The sequence below is a fragment of the Eurytemora carolleeae genome, unplaced genomic scaffold (assembly GCF_000591075.1).
Source record: "Eurytemora carolleeae unplaced genomic scaffold, Eaff_2.0 scaffold2308, whole genome shotgun sequence".
NCBI classification, from domain to species: Eukaryota; Metazoa; Arthropoda; class Copepoda; order Calanoida; family Temoridae; genus Eurytemora; species Eurytemora carolleeae.
Window position 1 is genome coordinate 3,075 of NW_019398200.1, and position 17,482 is coordinate 20,556.

The window sequence follows — 17,482 nt, forward strand, 5'->3', positions numbered from 1 at the left end:
TCTTTATATCTCCGGTAATATTGAAAGCACAAAAAACGCAGACCACTTTTTGGAAATGCCAGGGCTAGGAGAATTATGTGATAATTGTTTCAAGAATCATACATGTTATAGTAGATAGTAGACTAAATGTCACAAATAAATTCAAATACCAAAGACGACTTTCAAGTCGTCTTGCTATTGTCATGTTTCTTGGGACACCCTGTAGCTTTGGTGAAAAATGGGCATTTATTTGGGAATTAGATTGATAAAAATTAAATTTTGGTTTCTGGATGTAAATATATGTTCATTGTTACTTTATTTGACAATACTCAACATAATTTCCATGGAAACTGAGCCCATATTTGGGATTAATTAACTTAAAAGTTTGGTTCATGAGCGTCAAATAACTTTAAATGTAACATTACATAATGTAACAGTACATAACGTAACATCCTTACCTTACATAACGTAAAGTGGGTACGTTTTTATGTTCCAGAAAGTAAAACAGCTAGGTTAATCAACTTTAATGAGCCCTTACAAGAAGGATATGTAACGTTCTGATAACGTTGTTTAGTTTGCTGGGAAGAATAGTTAATTTTGTTTACAAAATTGAAAGATAATTGATATAAGTAATTACTAAAGTAAAATGTAAATTGTTTCAATAAACAAATAAATAATTAACTTAAAGTGATTTTTCAACAAACTTTTTTCTTTTTTTGGTGTTTGGGGAATTGAGGGGGGAGGAGGATATAGACTAATTCAAAAATATTGGAAATCTTACTCATCTGCAGAAATTAAAAAAATTTATACGAATTGGTTAAGCTTTTCATTAGACAAATTTGTCATAATTTATACAACAAAACAATATTTTTTATAATGAAATAAAAATAAAAGTATTATTAATTGAATACCTAAAGAAATTATTTCCTATATTTTTTTTTTTTAAGATTGAGCCCGGTATTTTAAAAGACGACTTTCTTTTCAGAGATTGCTTTTTGTTCAAATGCTTGTTCTATGACCCGGTCTAAGTCGTCGACCAATATGAAGTATATAGAATTGGAACGGCATCTCTGCAGACCACTAATTTTCAATTTAAAACCATTTAATTTCTAATATTTTTATCATTAAATCTTTATTTTAAAACTTTTGAGAGAACGAATAATCTTTTTAATCTCCCAAAAACAAAATATAAAAAAGATTAAATGAACGCGGTCTGTGCGCAGACCAGAACTTTGTTTGGAAACCGGTTCTACACTCCATCAAACCCGCCAAATATATGGCGCGTACGCATTTGTAGTGCAACATGAGCACTTGTTGACGCGCAGTCCGTGTGATTTGTTCTCCTGAAACGTCCACCTTTATTGCAACATCTTGTTTTGGGGTACGGGAATACTTATTTTTTTATTACACACCACCCGTGACGAAATTATAAAGCATCAAAATGGTATAATTCTAAAATCTTTCAGAATTTGATTTGAGAAAAATGTCTGAAGAAGAATATGAGGTCGAGGTTATAGTAGATAAGAGAGTAAGGAAAGGGAAGGTAAGGTTTGTTTGTCAAATAACTCGATGATTGGCTTGTAAGGGCAATACTCAGAGAATATTTAGTAAGATACCGAGTTAATTTTATTTTTGACTTGATTAGGCAACAATTTAAAATTATTCGGGTCTGTCCTATTGAACGATTTTTGGACCCCAGCCCCCCTCCCCCCACCCTCCTATCAATTTTGTACATGACCAAATAAGTGTTTATTTAGCATTATATAGGGTTAGGTTAGGCGAAGACACTTTCTGGGCCGAGCGCTGCGGTCACGGGTTAGGTTAAGTTGAGACACTTTCTTTAAGATCCATGTACAAAATGGATAGGAGGGGGGGGGGGGGTCCAAAAATCGCTCTCAAGGAATTTCCCAATTATTCAAGCACTTTAAGTCCGACTTTATATTTTTTGTGTGTGATGAATTATTTTTGGTTCTCAATAAAGATGAGATTAGATTAGTTTGAAAAAGCATTAATAGGTAATTTCCTCGAGAACTATTTTTGTGTAATTTCCTAGAGAACGATTTTCTAGAGCGCTCGGCCAAGAAAGTGGCCTAACCGAACCCTAAATAAATATTTATTTAATTGAAAATTGTTGAAAGATAAAGTCATGTACAAAATTGATAGGAGGAGGGGGGTCCAAAAATCGCTCTCCAGGACGGACCCCATCAATATAAATTTTCAAAGTATAGGTAATTTCCTAGTATACGATTTTTGGCCCCCCCCCCTCTTTCCTCCTATCAAATTTGTACATCTTTTTTATCGATTTTCAGATAGTTTTTAAAGATACACATGGGAAAAGTTGGTGTTGTGGCCGAAGCGCCCGGCCCATCTAAAAATAGTTCTCTAGGAAATAACCTGATGATTAAGCTAACATACTTACTTAACAAAAATTACAACTAACTCATGGAAAGCAAATAACAATTTGTGAAGTAAGTCGTCTGCTAATGTATATGAAGCAGTGTGGTTCCCCCAGGCCCACTTAATCTTGAGTGTAATTGATGTTATAAATATGTAAATATTGAAAAAGTTTTTAAGGAATTGTAGGCGTAATTCCAAGTGACCCTCCATATAAAGGTAGCAATGCCCAATTTACAATGGTACCCATGATTATGAGTATTCTGATCATAGATGTTGTATTATAACATGTATAACGTCGTTCTTCTTAAACTTAAAGTTTTTAATTCATAAAATATCACCGTTGTTTCTTACAAGCGAGAAGCGAGATTTTCGTATTTTGCAAGTCACTTTTAAGGAAATCCAAGATTGAACTTAAACATTTTGAATAACAAAAACTTATATTTCAGCAGACAAATCTTTCAAGGATACTGTTGTACATCTGCCATTGTCATCTTTGCGCTTACATTCCTTTTAATTTCATTTCATATTATTTGATTAAGGTTGAATATCTGGTGAAGTGGAAGGGATGGGAGAACCCTGATGATAACACCTGGGAACCAGTTGCTAACCTAGACTGTAAGTAGTACAGGGGTCAATATTTGCTTGATAAATTATTAACCTCTCATTTTTGACGAACATTTTACTCCCCCCAAACGTCAGGTACGTTTAGGGTTGAATTTGCTGAATTCTGAAATATAAATAACTAGCCTTAGAGGGCGCTTCGCGCCCAACTTCTAAATTAATTGTGAACATGTTCTCTTTGTGTACATCGTAAAACAAAACAAAAATAATTCGCGGATTTTCACAACAAATTTCGTGGATTTTCAAAATTTTCAAAAATTTAATGAAGATCGAATTTTGATGCAGACAAATATTTAAAATATCAATCATTCATAAACCTTCCCTGGGGTCACGTGATGTCCCACAAAAAATTTGGGCCCGATCGGTTCAGCCGTTTTGACGTTTATTGGATACAAAAAGATAGACAAACAAACAGACAGACAAGCCAAATTTATATATAGATTTAGTATTTACATCTGAAGTGTAGTTCACGTACACAAAAAACTTGTCAAAGTTCACAATAATACAGAAAATGTATTTTCATGCTCCTAAATGTACCTTCAACCCCGATTCTATTTGGGATCAGAAATGGAATTTTATGAATTAATATTCATAAATTATACTATATTCGCTGAAACTTTTATCAGTGATTTGAAATATTATTTAGGTCCGGAGCTGATATCTGCATATGAATCTAAAAATAATGATTCCGGGTCTCAGTCCAGTGGTGAACAGGTACAAGGGCTTCAGGGGAATTTCAGTATTCAAGGGGTTTATATGTATTAAATGAGTCCACCTGCATTTAAATGGTTCAACGGACTGTAAAGGAAAATGAAAGGGGGTATAGGCTGAAACCTAGGCCTTTTAGAGGTTCATCGAGACCCATTAGAGTTCTATCTGATGTTCCTGTATTCAGCAAATACACTGTATCACGTCTGTATCACGTTACAATTATACTGCACTGCCATTGGATTGAGTTCTGGTCCCGTGACACGGACGTATTAATTATATTATCAATAATTTCTATAGAAATGAAATTATTAAGTTCAACTTCAAATAATAGGAGAAAACCCGAGTTTTTGAGGCTCCTCTGGGATATGGTCGATTTCAGATTGGTTGCGTATTTGCGGAATTCGATTTTTATACAATATTTTGTATATAAATTTGACACAGTTGTATACCAACTTCTCGAGGCAGAACATCAGATAGAACTCTGAAGGGTCTCAATCACCTCCTAAAATGCTCAGGTTTCAGCCTATATCCCCTTTAATTTTTCCTTTACAGTCTCTTTAACCAGCATTTCGGGGGTCAGCTTCAGTCGGATAGGTTTATCTTCATTATATATTAACTTGTTATATCCTTTATATGCTATTTATTATAATTTACAAAGTTTAATAAAACAGATTTTGTTTTAGAAGAAGAAAGTTGATAAGAGAAAATCCTCTGATTCTGAATCACAGGAATCTGCCAAAACCCCGAAGGTGAAGGACGAAGCAAGACCGAAAGGTAATAAAAATCCATATCTTGGATTTATACAATACAGGAAAGGATCCAAAATCCTCATATTAACAGCTAGATATTTTGCCTGTTTAAAAATTAAATAAGGAAATTGAACGGCTCTGCATCTCAATCAGATTTTCGTAATTTGGCACTGATCCAAAACAAAACACAATAAATCAATATTGATGGGTGTTATTTAAACAAGAACCTTTTCCAATTACAGAAGAAACTAAAGCGAAAACCTCGAGTAAAGCTTTAATTTGATAATTTAAATCTTCCTTTAAAGGGTCCGTTATGTATCCAGCATTGCCATCTTTTTATGGTGGATAACTTAAAATTGCGTTTAAGTTCCTTTAATGAGTGAAATACCAAAAAGTAAAAGATTAATGGAAGGGCGCAAAGTAACACTAATAATTAATCCCTGCTGTATTCAGGTTTCGGACGAGGTTTGTCTCCGGAGAAGATTATCGGAGCAACCAATGATCCCGGAGAGCTTTACTTCCTCATCAAGGTATTTTACCGCCTTTTGACCAACGTTACCGACCCATGATTTCCTCCAACAAGAGGGACGTCTAGTTACTTGGGAAAATCAAGTAAAATAAGCCGCTGTGGGAAGTTTTTGTGAAAAAATTCGCGCATTTTTATTTGAAATGACGAAGAAATTTTACTCAACCGCGGGTTCCCTCGACCAATTATGCCAACAAAACATCCCTCGCTGCGCTCTGGATGGTTTGTAAGCAAAATCGGTCTTGGCAACCCTTGGTAAAGTAAAATTATTCTGTCGGGGATGAATGGGTTTTAATTTTCCTGCATAATCCCAAAACTCTTCAATTATTTCTCACGATGTTGCACAGGGAGCGAAAAACACTGTCGACATTTGTAATTTGAAATGCACGAATGTAAATAAAAATTCGCGACATTTGATTTTGTAGAACGGAGAAAAAAATCGTGACTTAAATAGCATCAGCTTAAAGCTAAAAGTTAAAATTGTTTTTAGAAAGGGGGGTGGTGGGGGGGCGAAGAGCCTAGAAAGGTTTAAATGTTATAAATGCATTTTAAAGATTGATTGTAGTTGAAAGATATTGTATTTAATGTTTTGTTTGTAGTGGAAAGATATTTTATTTAATATCTTGATTGTAGTGGAAAGCTATTGTATTTATTGTTTTGTTTGTAGTGGAAAGATATTGTATTTAATGTTTTGTTTGTATTGGAAAGCTATTGTATTTGATGTCTTGTTTGTTGTAAAAAACTATTGTATTTAATGTTTCATAGTAGTAGAAAGATATTGTATTTAATGTTTTGATTGTAGTGGAAAGATATTGTATTTAAAGTCTTGATTGCAGTGGAAAGCTATTGTATTAATGTTTTGATTGTAGTGGAAAGATTTTGTATTTAATGTTTTGATTATAGTGGAAAGATGTTGTATTTAATGTTANTGTATTTAATGTTATATAGTAGTGGAAAGATATTGTATTTAATGTACTAATTGTAGTGGAAAGGATCTGAAGAGGCCGACCTAGTTCCTGCCAAGGAAGCTAACGTCAAGATCCCCCAGGTCGGTTATATTTACAACGGGGGTGTACCTTCAATCTATATGAATAAAAGTAATCTCTTGTTTGTTTGTTTTTCCGATCAAAACTCAAGTACCCCTGGACTGATTTGTCTCAAATTTTTATTTGGGAACTCGGAAGAACCACGGGAATAGTTTAAAAGCAAAAATGTAGTTTCCGTTAAAACCAACCAAGTGCGGGTAAAAGTCGTGAGTAATTTTGAGTTACCTGGGCAACGCTGGGTTCGCAAGCTAGTACTAATATATTCAGAAATTTTCAGAAATCCAATTCTTTTTTTTGTGTTCGTTTTTATTGTCTTGTAGTTATGGAGAAGAATTTATTTTTGCAATTTGAAAATATGCTCTTTTTAACATTCATTCTGAAATAAAAGTATTATTTGTTCTGCCGATATTTCTTTCCATTTTTTTGACCGTATACATTTTTAGGCTTTTGTCAATTTCCGAGTAGGATTAGTTAAATTTTCATATGCGCGGAATTAAACCTGTAAATAATCTGCCAAAAGTCTGTGTTGAGATTTTGATTTTGACGATTAAACTCAGAAGTTCTGAAATTATAATTGCATTAGTAATGTTATTTTGTTTGATTGATATGTTTTTAGATCGTGATTAAATTTTACGAGGAACGACTGAACTGGTACGAGGACGACAAGTAAAGGTCTCATCCGGCCCGGACCATTGACCATACAGCGATACGAAGCTACCTTTATGAACTTCTTTTTTGTGCTTGAAAATTTGACCTAATGTACTTGATTTTAATTTTTGGATGATTTCAGATTGTTAAAAATGCCTCCTGGGGCGCCTAACTTTGGTCGCATACTCCTAGCGATCAAGTAAGATTTGAGTTGCTAATTAAGTTTTGGGCTTAGATAATGTTGAAGAAATGAGTTTTTTTTCTCACACAAATCAATAGTTGGGAACTGTATCAACATTTTAAGATGGGTATTGATGGTAGGTGGCATTATTGATAAGTAATATTTTTCATATAAACTTTATAATTGTTTTAAACAGGCTGTAAATCACCTTAAATAGATTTTACAATATCCCCATAAAATAGGAACTATTGGAATTTTCACTGAGTTCAGTAGCAACAATCTAAAAACCCAATCGCAAACCCAATTTTCTTCTGGGGAAGAAATTATTATTTAAAGAAGGGGAGAGGGTGTGATTATTTACACCCCTGTTTTTACTAGTAGTGGTATGTGCAGTTCTTTTGGAAGCCTTGTGGTTGTAACTAGAAACATACTTGACATTTTATTATTTTTATTATTATTTTTATTATTTTAGGTTGATATTATTTTATTATTATTTTAATCAGGGATGGCGATGAGTCTAAGAATGAATACTCTCAACTCATTAATTTGATAAGCTCTTCTAAAAGATCCGAAAAGTAAGATTTTTCTTCAAATCAACGCTTAATTCCGAAACCAATAATTAAAAAATATATTCCATTTTCCTTTAAACGTAGGTACCTTTAAATAGTAATTTTTCTTCTAACATGATGAAAATGTATGCGAATAGCTAAAAAATTTAATGCAAGTAAAAAGTATGCAATATGCATGTCCAAAATTTCATTTTCCCCCAATTTTAAGATTTTCTGAAAAATCATTTTTACAAATCAAATAAATTAACAGATATGATTGAAATAATAGTGATAACTAGTTTTATAATTAAGGGTTGGGTTCTCCCTTCATGAAGGGAACAAGGTTCCAATTCTTCAGCTGCTAAACCTTCTCATTCATTCATCTCCTGATGTTAGAAAAGAGGTAGGAAAACAACTACCTCACGTTTCATTTCAACAAGCCCATCAAGCTTGTGATAGGGTATCTTTCGACCTACGCCACATCCGTTATACTACACTTCCGACCTCTACTAGCACGTGGTTTTACATTTGTAAGTCGGATAAATGGCCGCAGCGCCCGGCCCCGAAGCCTGTCCTAGTCGCGGCCCTCGGCCCCCTTGCCTTTCCCAGCCGCAGCGCTCGGCCCAGAAGTTGTCCTAACCTAACCCTCAAATAATACAAAATAAAACAGCTATCGTAGGTCGGAAAACTAGTATGTCAGAAGTTCAGTAGAGAGGATATTGCGTATGGGCGTATGTAATTTTACCCAAGCTTGGATGTCAAAGATGTTTATAGCATATTACTATTACAAAAGGACAACCTGTCGTCTGACCTCATATATAACAGGGTGTCAGAAAAAGAAGCTCTACGTCAAAAATCCATTTTCTGCCCGCAGATGCCTTTAAATAACTGATAAAAGAAGGGGAATTCCCCAGATCAGAAATAGGGTCGGAGGCTGAAGCAAAGAGTACGTACACGATATTGCATTTAATAAAGCAATTTTTTTTGGTTTTCATATTTGACAAATATTTATGAATGTTTTTTAGGCATTCTAATAGACCCTTTATTTAAACCCGCGAGCTAGATTTTACTCTAAATTAGATGAGTAGAAAAACGAAAGTGCGGAAATATAGTATTATTATCACGCCTTAAAATCTTTAACAGAAAAGGGGCATTATTAAATTCAGAAAATCCGCAATTTTATTATTACACTCTTTTTATGCGTTGTTTCCTATTATTCTAATTTAGACATTTTTACTTGTCTCAAAAGCTCATATCTTAGAAAGAATTTTTGAAAGAAAAAAAAATCGTCAAATAAAATTTTGTTCATTATTAAATTTGAGGATTTTCTGTATTTAATTTCGCGCAATTGAGTAAAATATTTTTTCGCGGATTTTAAAAGGATCTTTCAAATTGCCTTGAAAAAAAGGAAATTTAAAACTTTCTTACATATTTATCAAATGAGATTAGCAAAAAAAAATCTGCTATATTATATATTTAGTTTTTATAATGTTTAAGATTTGTCCCAACCCCTCCTGCATATTGCACGTTTTTGATTGAAGTACTGTTCTTTTCTGAGCCTTATCTCAGTTCTGTTTAGGCTGTATCATTGTTGAACTTTTGCTACAGCTACGATGATCTTCCTAATGGTCCTCCTCAAGATATAATAGGTTAGAGAATATTTACAGGGGTTCATTAGGGGTGTATATTTCTCAGAATTACCCCCCCCCCCCATGTAATGATTTTTGATGATCGAGGGAGGGGGGGAGGGGGAAATAAATTTACAATGGGCAACATTTTTCGTTCTTTCTGATATTTTTTACCCGAAAATTCATTGATATTCCACTTCAAATCATTTGTTTTTCCCAAATTCAGCAAATAAAACTCTTAAAATCCCACAACATGTCTGCTATCATTCGTGATGTAAGAGAACTGTTAATTGAATTTTAAATTCACAAAACTTGTTGTTAATGTTTATTATTGTTTTTTGTCGCTCTGATTAAATGAACTTAAAGTTCATACGACTTATTTAGATGAGGATGGATTGGAGAAAGTGGAGAAGATAATATTTCCAGGATTATCTGAACTCCTGCAATCCAGTCGAGATATTTATCTTCTAGATTCATGGGATACAATCATCAGATTACTGGGCACTCATCTTCACAGGAAAACCAGTAAGACCAGGGATAGATATAGCCGTACTGACGGGCATCGTTTGTATTCTGGTCCGTGCACAGACATTCAGGCTTTTTGACGTGCACATAGTCGCCACAAAGTGAGAGTTATTTAATACATTTCAAAATTGTATGTTAGACAAGTTTGCTTTTTTGTCATTATTTTTTCTCGGATCAAAACGAATAACCAAACGATTTTTTTAAAACGAAAAACAACGATTTTAACATTCGTTATGAAAACTCGAAAATTGGTTAATATCTTTTGTCAGAGTAGAAAGTTTCCTTATTGAAAAAAAGCAAACTTGACAAGCAAGCAAGTTTGAGTTAGGACTTTAATCTCAGATTATTGTGGAGCCTCTTAAAAGTCCAAAAACTTCAAATGTTTAAAAACGGACCTCAAAACGATGCCCTTCAGTAGTTTACAGGTAGACTTGAGACAGAGGTTGAACAGTTTACAGGTAGACTAGAGACAGTGGTTGAACAGTTTACATGTAGACTTAAGACAGTGGTTGAACAGTTTACAGGTATACTAGAGACAGAGGTTGAACAGTTTACAGGTAGACTAAGAGACAGAGGTTGAACAGTTTACAGGTAGACTAGAGACAGTGGTTGAACAGTTTACAGGTATACTAGAGACAGAGGTTGAACAGTTTACAGGTAGACTAGAGACAGTGGTTGAACAGTTTACGGGTAGACTAGAGACAGACGTTGAACAGTTTCCAGGTAGACTAGAGACAGTGGTTGAACAGACATGTAGACTTAAGACAGTGGTTGAACAGTTTACAGGTATACTAGAGACAGAGGTTGAACAGTTTACAGGTAGACTAAGAGACAGAGGTTGAACAGTTTACAGGTAGACTAGAGACAGTGGTTGAACAGTTTACAGGTAGACTAGAGACAGAGGTTGAACAGTTTACAGGTAGACAAATAAATAGGCTGACAAATGGATAGGTCAACTTCCTAAAACAGCAGACATGTAGACAAGATAGATAATTCATAGTTAAGTGATTGTTAGTTTGACATATAGATAGGTGACTTAATGATAGTTTACTAACAGATAGTTGACTTATAGGTAGTTGACTTACAGATAGTTGACTAAAAGATGGTTGCCTGAAAAAAGTTGACAGGTTACAAAGTAATAGGAAGACAAATAAAGAGAAACAGATAGACAAACATAATGGATAGGTTAAACGAGTATATATATAATTGAACTATGAAGAAATAAAGACTTGTAGATAGGTAAACTGGTAGATAGGTAGATGCACATTCACAGGTTGATATTAATTGGTAGGCCATATCAAGAGTTAGAAATTAAGAAAAAAATCCGTAGGATTAAGTACATTGTAAATAAATATGAATTTCTAACTATGTACAAGGAAAAGAAGATGAGACTGTACAAGGAGAGATGAACTAAGATAAGGAAGATAGGTTGACGTTGTATGTGAACATAATCTTCCCTCTCCTTAGTTTTATTACTCTTCACTTAAAATTAAGGAAAACTTTGTCGAAATTGCCTAGTTTAAAATATACTTAATTTATTTAATCATAATTTTTTAGCTTTAATCAACGCTGGTATGCGGGTTGTACAAGCAGCATTTAAGCATACTGATGCAAGGATGGTCGAGAAAGCTTTAAGGTTAGTCGACAAACACACTACTCATACTTCATCTTTTCAGCTCATCATTCCCCCCACCCTATCCGCTCTGCGTTCTCTTCCCCCCATATTTCCTCAGTTCCCCTTCCCCTCATCATTTTCTTATCTCCTCATCCCCCCTCAGCTCCTCTTCCATCCCCCCTTATTCCCTAAGCTCATCATTCCTTCCATCCCATTCGCTCAGGTTCCTCTTCCCCCTCATTCCCCCAGGTTCCCCTTCCCCCTAGTTCCCTCAACTCCCCGTCCCCATCCCTTCATTCCTACAGCTCCTCATCCTTCCCCCCCCCTCAGCTCCTCTTCTCTCTCTCTTTCCCACAGCTCATCATTTTTTCCACCCCCATTCGTTCAGTTTCCCCTTCCCCCTTATTCCATCAGCTCCCCTTCCTCCTCCCATCAGCTCCCCTTTCCCACTCAGCTCCTCCTCCCCCTCATCCCCTCAGCTTTTTATATTCTGTTCTTGTTTCTTGAAAATATCAAAGAATATTTCTCAACTAAAAAGGCTTTTAATTTTCAACAAGTGAATACAATTTTGATAAACAAGATTTTTGTGATATCACTAGTTTATTTAAAATTGTTGGCGCAGTTTAAATTTTACTTTCTTGTTTTCTTCAAGATTGATAATATCTCATTGCATAGAGATTAAGATTATAAATCATAATTTCAAAAATTCTAATTCTAATACCGTTGGTGGTGTTGGTCTTCCAACCATTGTTTGATTGATGTATTGAGATAAAAAAATTAATGATTTTCAAAATATTTTAGGTCCTGGGTTGTACTCATGGAAAACTTTGCTTTAGTTCCTGAAATTTTAAACTCTTCAAAGTAAGCTTTTAATAAATAAAGATTTAAGAAAAGTTTGATCAGTTTTAAAGACAAATTTACAGTACTCTACCTTAGCGCTAGCACCTCCATAAGACTGCATCACTTATCTGTACTTTATTATAGTCATTAATTAACGTACCAGGGTTTTATATTTTATTTCAATAATTTATTCCCCCCCCCCAAAAAAAATATGGGCTTTATTCGCTGAATTGGGGTAAATGAATTTTTTGGGGGATAAGTATTAAATCGGATTGAAACCTTGCCTTTTTATTTTTTTTTTCAATATCTACAAAAATGTTATTCTTAAAATTTAAATCTCTGGAACGGAAGTGGCACATTGTGATAAACTACTTTTTTGGAACTGTTCTCTCTCTTTTAACTGAACCCTGTATTTTACTTAAGCGCACTGTGCCTGAGTGTGCCCTTCACTGTATTTTACTTTACTCACTACTGTACTGTACTGTACTGTATACTATGTTTAGACGGATAAAATTGCTTGTGATGGCTCTGAAGTACGATAACCCTAAACAGCAGGAGTCTACTTATAGGTAACACACTCGTAATAAATTCGGATTTAGATAAATTTATTGAGCTAAACAGGACTAATGATAACGATAAATAGATTTACTGACGAATTCTTTGATCAGCTAATTGGTTGATTCTATGATTTATGATTGATTGATTGATTGATTGGTTCATCCCTTATTGATGATTGATTGATTATGTAATGAATATGTTTGTTAAGGGTTCGACTAGAGTGTTGGTATGAGCTAATGCATCTACTGGGAAGAAACTTGAAACATCATGCAGGAGACTTGGTCAAGGTAGAAATAACAAATAAAACTTTTAGTCCTTATATTCCACTAGCCCCAGTACATCCAGTACAGTCCTAATTTACCACCAGCCCCAGTACATCCAGTACAGTCCTATTATACCACCAGCCCCAGTAAATCCAGTACAGTCCTAATATACCACCAGCCCCAGTACATCCAGTAATCCCACTTTCAGTAATTGGGATTAGAAGCAGCCTTGGACATTATGACTAATATCACTGCTATTACTCTCCATTCCTCATATTGCTCATATTACTCGTATTACTCTCATTATTTTCATTACTCTCATTACTCTCATTATTCTCATTATTCCCGTTACTCATATTCTCATATTCCTTCTTTTACTCTTATTTCTAAGAAATTACTACTTCTTTTCTCATATTCCTCCTATTCCTTCTATTCCGTCTATTCCTTCTTTTCATCCTATTACTCATTTTACTCAAATTCCTTCTATTTCTCCTATTCCTCCTATTACTCATACTACTGATATTTTTTTATTACTTCTATTACTCACTACTCAGTACTCATATTACTATTTTTGTACTCCTATTTCTCATATTACTCCTATTACTCCTTTCCCTTATATTACTCCTATTACTCCAATTACTCATATTACTCATATAACTCTATTACTTTTATTTTACTCCTATTTCCCATATTACTCCTACTATTCATATCACTCCTACTATTCATATCACTCCTACTATTCATATTATTCCTATTACTCCTATAACTCATATTGCTCATATTAAGCATAAGGATACATACAAAGTTAAAACCACTGTTAATGATCTTTTTTATTATTAGGAGTTTGTTATTTTCTGTTTTGGACCTAAATCTGGACCCTCCTCTAGGAATCCTGGGACTCCTAGAACTCCTGGTTCCCCTGCATCCACTCCTTCAAGGTACAGCAGGAATTATTTTTCACAAGAATATAATGGAAGATTACAGTTAAATGAAGATTTAAAATGTTCTCAAGTCTCATAAATATTTTGACCAATATCAAGATATTCAATTCGGGAAGGAAATCGATTTTCTTTGTCATATCTCTTAGGAGGGGAATATATTAAACCTCTTAATTTAATTGGGGAACAATTGCGAGTAAAATGTTTTCATTATTTTTTGATTTTTCCCTAAATCAAGCTTTTTTCTTTCTCAGTAAACTGCACGGGTTCGGAACGCCCACTAAACAAATGTCTCCGGCCAAGAAGTTCTCCTCCCTTGAGCGTGTATGTGTGGACTCCCTTGTTCAACTGTTTGGGGCCCGCCCTCTTCCTCAAACTCTACCACGCCCACTGCTATCAAAGCCCTTACCCGAGGTCGCTATAACTCCTCAACAGGTGATTCTAATCGGCTCATTTTTGGCTTAATTGGACTCTCAAATAAATCTTAAAGAGAACATCCAATTAGGATTTCTTTAACAAATATCTCATCCATTTACAATCCTTGATGATACAGAGCTTTTCAGGGTACTAATGTGAATCGGACGTGGCCCTCTTTCACTTGAAATTTACCTCTACATTACTAACTTCTCCTAAATCAAGAATTTTTCTCAAATTATAGTATCATTTTACTCAATATCTATAATTGCATGCACACTAGCCTATGTCAAAATCAGTCAACTTTTGGTACAGATAAGAGTGGTCGCTCATGTGGTGCCCAAGGACAGGTTTGTTAAACAAAATATTTTTATTTTTTATTTTTGACGAGCTTAAGGGTACCTGCTCGGGGCTTTAAGTTTAAAAAACGGCCGTTTTTTTGCGATTTTTACAATTTTTTAAAGCCTGAGCAGGGACCTTAGACAACAAGCAATCTTCATTTTTTTTCTTCCTCTGTTATCTACATGATGTATACTAACATATAAAAAACCACTCTTCTTGATATCTAAACCCTATTATTAAAAATAAAATATTGAAAATGTAGATTTTCAAAAAAAAACACGAAAAATTTGTATTTTCTTCTTGACTCCACTAACTTTCCTATTGGTCTGTACTGTGATGAAAAGTTAGTTCAAGAACTAACAGATGGAAAACGCCTGAAAAAGGACAGGATTGCAATTTCAGTGAGAATTGATAATCAGACAGAGCTCCTTGGAATCCCTGGCAATGATTCTGGTACTGGTGAAGCCCAAGTAGAGCTAATGAAACCACTTCTGGAGCAGTATAATCTAATGGATAAGATTAAATTCATGTGTTTTGATACAACTGCATCAAATACAGGACAACATTCTGGTGTCTGTACCAGAATTGTTAGGCTGATTCAGAACCCAATTCTTCATTTTGGGTGTAGGCACCATGTTAATGAACATCATGTAGTTCATTTTTGGAAGAATTATCCTGGAAGTAAGACCACTGTTCCTGATAATCAATTGTTTAAAAAGTCGAAACCCTAATGGAACCACATAGATACTGGCCTAAAAACTAAACTTAACAAACTTGTCATACACCCTGGCTCCTTTCTATCTGAGGCAAAATCAGAAGCTCTGCAAGTTGCCAAAAATATTATCAACTTCGATGTGATGAACCGGGTACATTTACTTATATCATCTCAGAAATTTATTTTAATCCACTTAACAATTAACATTCAATTTAACAGCAAATTATCATAAATTGTTGATCAGGGGGGAAATGGAAGCGTAGGGACTATAAAGAACTTGCAGAACTAGTAGTAATGGTCTTGTCAGTGGATATTAGGTTCAAGCTACATATACCTGGAGCCCTTCACAATGCCCGGTTTCTGGCTAAGGCCATATACTTATTGAAGATGTTTCTACTAATTGAACATGTTCCTGGCTTAACAAATGATGAGGAGAGAGAGGTCACAGAGATGGCTACATTTATCAGTCTGTTTTATCCAGAATGGTTCTTGAGAGCTGAAATATCTAACATAGCTCCAGCTCAGGTAAAAATTTAACTTAGAATTTAAATTATAAGAAACAGCTTCCTCTTGAAGGTTTTTAAAAATTATAAACTATCTACCTTGCACTCGTCATTAATTTTATTTTTTTGTAGTTCACAATCATTTCTCATTTGAAGTTTAGAACATTTAATCCATAGATTTGTTTAACCTTTTAAGTTTTTCACACAAATGAATGTACTTCAGGACATTAAAGCTCTCTGGCAGATGAGCAGATTTAAGGAGTTTAACCTAGACTCTGCAATCTGCATCAACAACAATAACATCCATACTTCGACACAGTTGGTATCTGGACCCAGCAGTAGTTGTTTTTGCTTTGGCAGCTGAAGATTATCCTAACAGAGGGGAAATGACCAAGAAGCTATTTTCTATACCTCGTCCAGAGGATTTTCCTCTGGATAGGCAGGGCAGTCCTGGATGATCTTTGACATGCTTAAACATAACAGGGCTGAGATCCAGTGGATGAAACTTCCTCCTGAGTTCTGGAATACCCATGATTTCTACTGTGAGTTTACTGCTTTCATCAAGAATTTAGCAGTAGTAAATGATGCATCTGAAAGAGCTATAAAGCTTGTGCAAGAGCTGATTGACACAGCAAGATCAGAAGAAAAACGCCAGGACAAATTTCTGTTTTCCAATGTCTACAAACGAAACCGTAAGGGTCGAAAGAAGACTGACTATAAAGCTGCAGCTCTTAAGGGCATATCTGAAGATGCTATTGAGTAGAAGTTAGGACTCAACCCTGATGACTCTGTTTTTTAATCACTGAAGGAAATTTTTTATATTTATTGAAGAGTTGTCTTCTAAAAGATCAAACCTCAAAATTTCCATTTTCGTGTTTTTTTTGAAAATCTACATTTTCAATATTTTATTTTTAATAATAGGGTTTAGATATCAAGAAGAGTGGTTTTTTATATGTTAGTATACATCATGTAGATAACAGAGGAAGAAAAAAAATGAAGATTGCTTGTTGTCTAAGGTCCCTGCTCAGGCTTTAAAAAATTGTAAAAATCGCAAAAAAACGGCCGTTTTTTAAACTTAAAGCCCCGAGCAGGTACCCTTAAGCTCGTCAAAAATAAAAAATAAAAATATTTTGTTTAACAAACCTGTCCTTGGGCACCACATGAGCGACCACTCTTATCTGTACCAAAAGTTGACTGATTTTGACATAGGCTACTGGTTATGTTAAATATTTATGTTTAATTTTACAGTCAAGTTTTATATAAAATATATGATTATTAAAAAAGTAATTTTCCTTAGTAAGATAATGTGAATATTAAAAGCATTTAAAAGAAGGACATTTCTTAGAAAAATATATTCATTGAAAGAACCTTTTATTGACGGAAAAGAATTTTTACAAACAAAAAATTATCTTAATACGTGAAAATTTAACGTTAAAACGTTTATAAAAACCTTTCCAATTTAGGGAAGTATGAATTTTAGATTTTCAAATCAATAAAATCGAAAAATTGTTTTGCAGTTTGATCAGATGGTTTGTAGAACCAAAGATCAAGATAGATTGCGCATAAGACGACATTTTTTATCTTGAAAGATATAAATGTACAGTGATGTTTAAAAGATATTCCTATTATATAGATTACCTAGGTCGATTGTGAACATTTGCTGTTCTTATGTCATTGAGTACTTGTGGTGTACATGAGTTCTGTAGAGAGAAATTTAAGTTAGTTTAGTCCTTCT

The 17,482-nt window shown here is 34.3% G+C and overlaps 3 protein-coding genes across 3 annotated transcripts; all 3 read left to right on the forward strand.

The window, feature by feature from the left end:
* Window positions 1-1,413: 1,413 nt before the first annotated feature.
* On the forward strand, window positions 1,414-6,820 carry LOC111716995 (chromobox protein homolog 1). Its single transcript, XM_023492509.1, has 7 exons — window positions 1,414-1,522; window positions 2,916-2,991; window positions 3,644-3,711; window positions 4,392-4,482; window positions 4,911-4,987; window positions 5,969-6,031; window positions 6,646-6,820. Exons 1-7 carry the CDS (start codon window positions 1,463-1,465, stop codon window positions 6,697-6,699), a joined length of 489 nt encoding a protein of 162 aa, XP_023348277.1. The 5' UTR covers window positions 1,414-1,462; the 3' UTR covers window positions 6,700-6,820.
* A 2-nt stretch (window positions 6,821-6,822) lies between these two features.
* On the forward strand, window positions 6,823-14,208 carry LOC111716994 (telomere-associated protein RIF1; the record flags this gene model as incomplete). Its single annotated transcript, XM_023492508.1, is given in 11 exon segments — window positions 6,823-6,876; window positions 7,362-7,433; window positions 7,719-7,809; window positions 8,986-9,055; window positions 9,419-9,559; window positions 11,117-11,195; window positions 11,976-12,035; window positions 12,518-12,583; window positions 12,781-12,859; window positions 13,676-13,773; window positions 14,028-14,208. Coding segments are annotated over 11 exon segments (984 nt in total), but the record flags the coding sequence as incomplete, so codon positions are not given.
* A 272-nt stretch (window positions 14,209-14,480) lies between these two features.
* On the forward strand, window positions 14,481-16,295 carry LOC111716996 (uncharacterized). The gene is made up of 2 exons (XM_023492510.1): window positions 14,481-15,769; window positions 15,971-16,295. The coding sequence occupies exons 1-2, from the start codon at window positions 15,539-15,541 to the stop codon at window positions 16,109-16,111; spliced, it is 372 nt and encodes a 123-aa protein (XP_023348278.1). The 5' UTR covers window positions 14,481-15,538; the 3' UTR covers window positions 16,112-16,295.
* The last annotated feature ends 1,187 nt before the right edge of the window (window positions 16,296-17,482 follow it).